Source organism: Entelurus aequoreus, linkage group LG10 (genome assembly GCF_033978785.1).
Source record: "Entelurus aequoreus isolate RoL-2023_Sb linkage group LG10, RoL_Eaeq_v1.1, whole genome shotgun sequence".
Lineage (NCBI taxonomy): Eukaryota > Metazoa > Chordata > Actinopteri > Syngnathiformes > Syngnathidae > Entelurus > Entelurus aequoreus.
The window spans coordinates 24,124,871-24,136,169 of NC_084740.1; the positions used below are offsets into that span (position 1 = coordinate 24,124,871).

At 36.0% G+C, this 11,299-nt stretch overlaps 1 protein-coding gene across 2 annotated transcripts in view; it reads left to right on the forward strand.

Annotated features, from left to right (window-relative positions):
• Positions 1–10,464, forward strand: part of hnf1ba (HNF1 homeobox Ba) — a 46,847-nt gene extending 36,383 nt beyond the window's left edge. For both annotated transcript variants that reach the window (XM_062062082.1, XM_062062083.1), the window contains exon 10: positions 10,308–10,464. In XM_062062082.1, the coding sequence (XP_061918066.1) occupies positions 10,308–10,328 (21 nt within the window). In that variant the 3' untranslated portion in view covers positions 10,329–10,464. The remainder of the gene's footprint in view (positions 1–10,307) is intronic.
• Positions 10,465–11,299: the final 835 nt, after the last annotated feature.

The window sequence follows — 11,299 nt, forward strand, 5'->3', positions numbered from 1 at the left end:
CAGTTTACAATTTTTTTTTAAAATTTTTTTTTAATTATTACTATATTCCTTTTATTGTTATTATTATTTGTACTTATTAGCCTTTTTAATAATAATAATATTTGTAATTAATATTATTGTTTTTGTTGTGTCTCTGAGGAAGGTTCCACTGCAAAAATTTTAAATAAAATGAAATGTTAGTATTGGAACTTTTGTTGTACTGAAATGTTGATGCTCAATAACAATACATCCATAAAATTAGCAGTTATTTAAAATATATTAATAATTATTGTTGTTATCATTGTTTTTGTTTTGTTTTTGAAGAAGGTCTCACTACAAAAATAACTCGATTTTGCACTGTGTTGTTGATGCTCAATAAAACATACTTTAAAAAAGGACATTTTAATAAATAAACAAATTAAAACTGTTATTAGGAATAATTGCAGAGATAAACTATATTGTTATATACATACTGCAGGTAAAAATATTTAGCCTAAATTTGGAAAAAAATAGATTGAAAAAAAAATATTGAATATAATGGATAAGTTTAAAGTCATGTTTTAAAAGTAGACACTTACAATATTGTTATTATTGAAAATAACATTACACTGACTTGTGAACTAAATATAAAATTACACATGAAATATATTAAAATACATCTTAAAATGTAAAGTTAAAATCTAAATAATGAATATGAACTCATTACAGCACTACATTTCAGGATTATGTGACACTACTACATTACACTACTACATTACATCACTACATTACACTACTACATTACATCACTACATTACAGGATTGCATTATAGTACTACATTACATCACTACATTACAGTACTACACTACATTACAGGACTACATTACAGATGACTTTACAGAACTACACTACACTTTATTACAGTACCTTACAGGACTACATTACATTACATTACAGGACTACATTACATTACTACATTATACTACATTACAGTACTATATTACACTACATTACAGGACTACATTACAGGATTACATTACACTACATTATACTACATTACAGTACAACATTACACTACATTACACTACTACATTACAGTACTATATTACACTACATTACAGGATTACATTACTTTACATTATACTACATTACAGTACTATATTACACTACATTACAGGACTACATTACAGGATTACATTACACTACATTATACTACATTACAGTACAACATTACACTACATTACACTACTACGTTACAGTACAACATTACACTACTATATTACAGTACTATATTACACTACATTACAGGACTACGTTACAGGATTACATTACATTACTACATTACTGTACTATATTACACTACGTTACAGGATTACATTACACTACATTATACTACATTACAGTACAACATTACACTACTACATTACAGTACTATATTACACTACATTACAGTACTACCTTACACTACATTACACTACTACATTACATTACTATATTACTCTACATGACAGTACTACATTACACTACATTACAGTACAACATTACACTACATTACACTACTACATTACAGTACTATATTACACTACATTACAGTTAAGGCTGCAGCTAACGATTATTTTTCTATCGATTAATCTATAGATTATTTTTTCGATTAATCGGTTAATCTATAGATTATTTTTTCGATTAATCTATAGATTATTTTTCCTTTTATCGATTATTTTTTTATTCAAAATGATGAAAAAATAAATGTAGGCCCGTTTTTTCAAAAGGCATGGCTTTTATTTACAAAAAAAAAGAAGTATGGCCACTCAGTCAACATTGACAACAACATGACTAAATATTCTGTAACAATGTAAACATTTAAAACTTTTAACATTTAAAAAAATTAAAAGTAGCTTATTTGCTTTTTAATGTGCAAATATAAAAGTCAACATCCAGTGCAAATCTTAATATTCTGCAATAGTATAAGCATTTCAAAAGTAAAAGTATTGCTTATTTTGCTTTAAAATGTGCAAAAATAAAGATAAACATCCAATACAAAAAAGTGCAAAACGAAATATTCTGTAACAGTGTAAACATTTCAACAAAAGTGAAAGTATTGCTTATTTGCTAAAATGTGCAAAAATAAAGATAAACATCCAATACAAAAAAGTGCCAATATAAATATTCTGGAGCACTGTAAACATTAAGTATTGCTTTTAAAATGTGCAAAATAAACATCCAGTCCAACACAGTACACAATAACCAATTCTACTCATTCCAGTGAGTGACTAACAGTTGTAATGAAGAAAGGTTAGCATGTCTACATGCTTTGGTTCTTTTCTTGTTTACAATATTCCCAGCAGCTGAAAATAGGCGCTCAGAAGGGGTCGATGTGGCTGGAACTGAGAGGTAATTAGCCTTCACCTCAAGCCAGGACTGCGAGTGAGCTGAGCTGCAGTTTAAGTTTCTAGAAGGTCAACGGGCTCATAGTGATGTTACTAGTAGTTGACTGGGAGGTGTTTATTATCATTTGGGGAGAGTCTGCTGCCTGATGCTCACCTGCTAAACACCTATCTGCTCCACCCTGAAGCGCTGACTACATGCGCTCTGAATACGCACTGCTGATTGGCTGATAATGCTTCGTGTGTACCAATCAGATGGTTGTGTGGGTGGGACAATGCTGCGTGTGTACCAATCAGATGGTTGTGTGGGTGGGACAATGCTGCGTGTGTACCAATCAGATGGTTGTGTGGGTGGGACAATGCTGCGTGTGTACCAATCAGATGGTTGTGTGGGTGGGACAATGCTGCGTGTGTACCAATCAGATGGTTGTGTGGGTGGGACAATGCTGCGTGTGTACCAATCAGATGGTTGTGTGGGTGGGACAATGCTGCGTGCTGAGACAGAGGCAGACGGAGCAAAGCAGCTTGTTAAGACTTTAGTTTTAGCTTAGAAACTCGTTCGGTACACCCCCGTACCGAACCGAAAGCCCCGTACCGAAACGGTTCAATACAAAACACGTACCGTTACACCCCTAGCAGATACAAATGACACATTCATGTTTTTGTGTAATGATGACAACGTATGCTCGCGCGGACGATTGACTAGTTGATGGTTTTCTTTTCAAATGTTCGTTCATAGCCGTTGTGCTGCTATGATAGGCCATTTCCGCTCGACACAGTGTGCATACAACAACATTATTAGGCCGTTTATTGAAATACTCCCACACTTTTGACCACTTTTGGCATGCTTTTCCCCCCTCGCTCGCACCGCTCGCATCGTCTTCTTTGATCGTCTGCTTTGCGCTTCGCCATGACGGTAATGTGACGTCATTATGCGACGCGTCGACGCACAAAAACGGCGTCGACGTATTTACGTAACCGATGACGTCGACTACGTCGACGCGTCGTTTCAGCCTTAATTACAGTACATTACAGTACTACATTACACTACTACATTACAGTACTATATTACACTACATTACAGTACATTACAGTACTACATTACACTACTACATTACAGTACTATATTACACTACATTACAGTACATTACAGTACTACATTACACTACATTACAGTACTATATTACACTACTACATTACAATACTATATAACACTACATTACACTACTACATTACAATACAACATTACAGTACTACGTTATAGGACTACCTTACAGTACTACATTACAGTACTTCATTATACTACATTACACTACTACATTAAATTACATTACACTACTACGTTACAGGACACTTGTGATTTAGGGCTATATAAATAAACATTGATTGATTGATTGATTGACTACATTACAGGATTACATTGCAGTACTACATTATACTACCTTACACTACTACATTACACTACATTACAGTACTACGTTACAGGACTACATTACACTACTACGATACAGTACTACATTATACTACCTTACACTACTACATTACACTACATTACAGTACTGCGTTACAGGACTACATTACACTTCATTACAGTACTATGTTACAGGACTACATTACAGGATTACATTACAGTACTACATTACACTACTACATTATACTACATTACACTACTACATTACAGTACTACGTTACAGGACTCCATTACATCACTACATTACACTACTATGTTACAGGACTACATTACAGTACTATGTTACAGGACTACATTACAGTACTACGTTACAGGACTACATTACAGCACTACATGAAATGACAGCATTGACGTGGTGTTATTTCCTTTATTTAAGCAGCAATTATTGAGCAGGCCCTATACAGGCCCACTACATTACACTACTACATTACAGTACTACATTGCACTACGTTACAGTACTACATTACACTACTACGTTACAGGACTACATTACACTACTACATTACACAACTACATTACAGTACTATATTACAGTGCTACATTTCAGGACTACGTTACAGTACTACATTACACTACATTACAGTACTATATTACACTACATTACAGCACTATATTACAATACTAAATTACAGGACTACATTACACTACATTACAGTACTATATTACAGGACTACATTACACTACTATATTACACTACATTACAGTACTACGTTACAGGACTACATTACAGTACTACGTTACAGTACTACGTTACAGGACTACATTACAGTACTACGTTACAGTACTACATTACAGGATTACATTACAGTACTGGGTTACAGTACTACATTACAGCACTACATGAAATGACAGCACTGACGTGGCGTTATTTCCTTTATTTAAGCAGCAATTATTGAGCAGGCCCTATACAGGCCCACTACATTACACTACTACATTACAGTACTACATTACACTACTACATTATACTACATTACACTACTACATTACAGTACTACGTTACAGGACTCCATTACATCACTACATTACACTACTATGTTACAGGACTACATTACAGTACTATGTTACAGGACTACATTACAGTACTACGTTACAGGACTACATTACAGCACTACATGAAATGACAGCATTGACGTGGGGTTATTTCCTTTATTTAAGCAGCAATTATTGAGCAGGCCCTATACAGGCCCACTACATTACACTACTACATTACAGTACTACATTGCACTACGTTACAGTACTACATTACACTACTACGTTACAGGACTACATTACACTACTACATTACACAACTACATTACAGTACTATATTACAGTGCTACATTTCAGGACTACGTTACAGTACTACATTACACTACATTACAGTACTATATTACACTACATTACAGCACTATATTACAATACTAAATTACAGGACTACATTACACTACATTACAGTACTATATTACAGGACTACATTACACTACTATATTACACTACATTACAGTACTACGTTACAGGACTACATTACAGTACTACGTTACAGTACTACGTTACAGGACTACATTACAGTACTACGTTACAGTACTACATTACAGGATTACATTACAGTACTGGGTTGCAGTACTACGTTACAGCACTACATGAAATGACAGCACTGACGTGGCGTTATTTCCTTTATTTAAGCAGCAATTATTGAGCAGGCCCTATACAGGCCCACTACATTACACTACTACATTACAGTACTACATTACACTACTACATTATACTACATTACACTACTACATTACAGTACTACGTTACAGGACTCCATTACATCACTACATTACACTACTATGTTACACTACTACATTACAGTACTACATTGCACTACGTTACAGTACTACATTACACTACTACGTTACAGGACTACATTACACTACTACATTACACAACTACATTACAGTACTATATTACAGTGCTACATTTCAGGACTACGTTACAGTACTACATTACACTACATTACAGTACTATATTACACTACATTACAGCACTATATTACAATACTAAATTACAGGACTACATTACACTACATTACAGTACTATATTACAGGACTACATTACACTACTATATTACACTACATTACAGTACTACGTTACAGGACTACATTACAGTACTACGTTACAGTACTACGTTACAGGACTACATTACAGTACTACGTTACAGTACTACATTACAGGATTACATTACAGTACTGGGTTACAGTACTACATTACAGCACTACATGAAATGACAGCACTGACGTGGCGTTATTTCCTTTATTTAAGCAGCAATTATTGAGCAGGCCCTATACAGGCCCACTACATTACACTACTACATTACAGTACTACATTACACTACTACATTATACTACATTACACTACTACATTACAGTACTACGTTACAGGACTCCATTACATCACTACATTACACTACTATGTTACAGGACTACATTACAGTACTATGTTACAGGACTACATTACAGTACTACGTTACAGGACTACATTACAGCACTACATGAAATGACAGCATTGACGTGGGGTTATTTCCTTTATTTAAGCAGCAATTATTGAGCAGGCCCTATACAGGCCCACTACATTACACTACTACATTACAGTACTACATTGCACTACGTTACAGTACTACATTACACTACTACGTTACAGGACTACATTACACTACTACATTACACAACTACATTACAGTACTATATTACAGTGCTACATTTCAGGACTACGTTACAGTACTACATTACACTACATTACAGTACTATATTACACTACATTACAGCACTATATTACAATACTAAATTACAGGACTACATTACACTACATTACAGTACTATATTACAGGACTACATTACACTACTATATTACACTACATTACAGTACTACGTTACAGGACTACATTACAGTACTACGTTACAGTACTACGTTACAGGACTACATTACAGTACTACGTTACAGTACTACATTACAGGATTACATTACAGTACTGGGTTGCAGTACTACGTTACAGCACTACATGAAATGACAGCACTGACGTGGCGTTATTTCCTTTATTTAAGCAGCAATTATTGAGCAGGCCCTATACAGGCCCACTACATTACACTACTACATTACAGTACTACGTTACAGGACTCCATTACATCACTACATTACACTACTATGTTACAGGACTACATTACAGTACTATGTTACAGGACTACATTACAGTACTACGTTACAGGACTACATTACAGCACTACATGAAATGACAGCATTGACGTGGTGTTATTTCCTTTATTTAAGCAGCAATTATTGAGCAGGCCCTATACAGGCCCACTACATTACACTACTACATTACAGTACTACATTGCACTACGTTACAGTACTACATTACACTACTACGTTACAGGACTACATTACACTACTACATTACACAACTACATTACAGTACTATATTACAGTGCTACATTTCAGGACTACGTTACAGTACTACATTACACTACATTACAGTACTATATTACACTACATTACAGCACTATATTACAATACTAAATTACAGGACTACATTACACTACATTACAGTACTATATTACAGGACTACATTACACTACTATATTACACTACATTACAGTACTACGTTACAGGACTACATTACAGTACTACGTTACAGTACTACGTTACAGGATTACATTACAGTACTACGTTACAGTGCTACGTTACAGGATTACATTACAGTACTACATTACACTACTACATTATACTACATTACACTACTACATTACAGTACTACGTTACAGGACTCCATTACATCACTACATTACACTACTATGTTACAGGACTACATTACAGTACTATGTTACAGGACTACATTACAGTACTACGTTACAGGACTACATTACAGCACTACATGAAATGACAGCATTGACGTGGTGTTATTTCCTTTATTTAAGCAGCAATTATTGAGCAGGCCCACTACATTACACTACTACATTACAGTACTACATTGCACTACGTTACAGTACTACATTACACTACTACGTTACAGGACTACATTACACTACTACATTACACAACTACATTACAGTACTATATTACAATGCTACATTTCAGGACTACGTTACAGTACTACATTACACTACATTACAGTACTATATTACACTACATTACAGCACTATATTACAATACTAAATTACAGGACTACATTACAGTACTATATTACAGGACTACATTACACTACTATATTACACTACATTACAGTACTACGTTACAGGACTACATTACAGTACTACGTTACAGGATTACATTACAGTACTGGGTTACAGGACTACATTACAGCACTACATAAAATGACAGCACTGACGTGGCGTTATTTCCTTTATTTAAGCAGCAATTATTGAGCAGGCCCTATACAGGCCCACTACATTACACTACTACATTACAGTACTACATTGCACTACGTTACAGTACTACATTACACTACTACGTTACAGGACTACATTACACTACTACATTACACAACTACATTACAGTACTATATTACAGTGCTACATTTCAGGACTACGTTACAGTACTACATTACAGTACTATATTATACTACATTACAGCACTATATTACAATACTAAATTACAGGACTACATTACACTACATTACAGTACTATATTACAGGACTACATTACACTACTATATTACACTACATTACAGTACTACGTTACAGGACTACATTACAGTACTACGTTACAGTACTACGTTACAGGACTACATTACAGTACTACGTTACAGTACTACGTTACAGGATTACATTACAGTACTGGGTTACAGTACTACATTACAGCACTACATGAAATGACAGCACTGACGTGGCGTTATTTCCTTTATTTAAGCAGCAATTATTGAGCAGGCCCTATACAGGCCCACTACATTACACTACTACATTACAGTACGACATTGCACTACGTTACAGGACTACATTACACTACTACGTTACAGGACTACATTACACTACTACATTACACAACTACATTACAGTACTATATTACAGTGCTACATTTCAGGACTACGTTACAGTACTACATTACACTACATTACAGTACTATATTACACTACATTACAGCACTATATTACAATACTAAATTACAGGACTACATTACACTATATTACAGTACTATATTACAGGACTACATTACACTACTATATTACACTACATTACAGTACTACGTTACAGGACTACATTACAGTACTACGTTACAGTACTACGTTACAGGATTACATTACAGTACTACGTTACAGTGCTACGTTACAGGATTACATTACAGTACTACATTACACTACTACATTATACTACATTACACTACTACATTACAGTACTACGTTACAGGACTCCATTACATCACTACATTACACTACTATGTTACAGGACTACATTACAGTACTATGTTACAGGACTACATTACAGTACTACGTTACAGGACTACATTACAGCACTACATGAAATGACAGCATTGACGTGGTGTTATTTCCTTTATTTAAGCAGCAATTATTGAGCAGGCCCACTACATTACACTACTACATTACAGTACTACATTGCACTACGTTACAGTACTACATTACACTACTACGTTACAGGACTACATTACACTACTACATTACACAACTACATTACAGTACTATATTACAGTGCTACATTTCAGGACTACGTTACAGTACTACATTACACTACATTACAGTACTATATTACACTACATTACAGCACTATATTACAATACTAAATTACAGGACTACATTACACTACTATATTACAGGACTACATTACACTACATTACAGTACTATATTACACTACATTACAGCACTATATTACAATACTAAATTACAGGACTACATTACACTACTATATTACAGGACTACATTACACTACATTACAGTACTATATTACAGGACTACATTACACTACTATATTACACTACATTACAGTACTACGTTACAGGACTACATTGCAGTACTACGTTACAGTACTACGTTACAGGACTACATTACAGTACTACGTTACAGTACTACGTTACAGGATTACATTACAGTACTGGGTTACAGTACTACATTACAGCACTACATGAAATGACAGCACTGACGTGGCGTTATTTCCTTTATTTAAGCAGCAATTATTGAGCAGGCCCTGAGCAGGTATTTCCTTATCAGTGCTTCTTCCCAGCGTGTTTTACAACACTCCCTGTTGACCCAGCCAGCCTCCACTCACCTCAATCATGAGCCAGGTCTCGGCCGCAGGTCACCTTCCTTTATCAGGTGTTTGCGGGACCGCCGCGCCGGAGGTCAGCGGCAGAAATAAATTCCACAAACAATCTCGGAGGAGAGGGGCGAGGAATTTATTTGGCCAGGTGTGTCGCGCCGAGCGCTTGTTTGCGTAGGTTTTGTGTGTCAGGAAGTGTCACGTGATCAAACTGCTTTTATTGTTTTATGTAACCGTGCCCTACTTTTTCTTCTTCCTTCTCTTTTTTCAGTGTCCTCTTCAAGCGTGGTGAGAGCGTGCACACCTGACCTCCTCGCTGCCCGGCAACCGGAGCGCATTTTTTCCACCCTCCTCCCGGCGTTACCACGGCAACTGTCCACGCGGATGATGAAGTCAGCGGACAAACAAGCCAGGTCCAAGCGGGATGGATTTTTTTTGTTTTTTTTCAAACTCAGTATTCCCTCGGTGACCCCCACTTTTTTTTTTTTGCAAAAGAACAAACAAAAACAAAACATTTTCAAGCAGAAGTCTTTGAACTGTGCGACGGGAGATCGCCTTCTTCTCCACAGAGTCTTCCATGTTTGTCTTTGGCGCCGACATGACCCATGTTTTTATTTCCCTTTTTTGCGCCTACTGTGATTTTCTTGTTGTTCTGACAATCTTGAGAGGACTATGCAAAGTTGTGCGAGACTTTAAGAAATAAATATATTCTATTACATATGCACTATATGAGTGAAGGCACCAAAGCAAGGAAAAGCTGCCTGCAGACAAAACAAAGTGTAAAGAATCCCGCTTCGGTTTTGGCCCCGCCCCCTCCGGATGGGACTCCCCTGTTTTGATATTGTTCATAACGAGCCCCCAGCATCCTCAAAGCATGAATTGCGGCAGCAGCTCTCATCACACTGGAATCCAACCCCAAGTCGACAGCCATTCTTAACAGTATTAGTCATTCCCAGCGTGGACGGAGAGACTGGCGGCGCCCCCCCATGCCCCGCCCCCCCCCCCCCCCCCCCCCCCATGTGTCTCCTTTTGAGCATTAGGTCATTATTAGTCTCTCTATTGTGCTTGTTGTGACTGTTATCTGCTTACTGCCATCTGATTGGAGGGCGCTCGTACGTCTGATTTGCTGTATTATTTTTGTATAAAGTGGAAATCAATCAAATCATTATTTATACCTTCTGGGAAAAATATCGAGTAAAGGTTTTGTTTTTGCAAAAGTGACAAAAAAGTGTCCCGTACAAGCGGGTTTGTGTGTCCATAGCT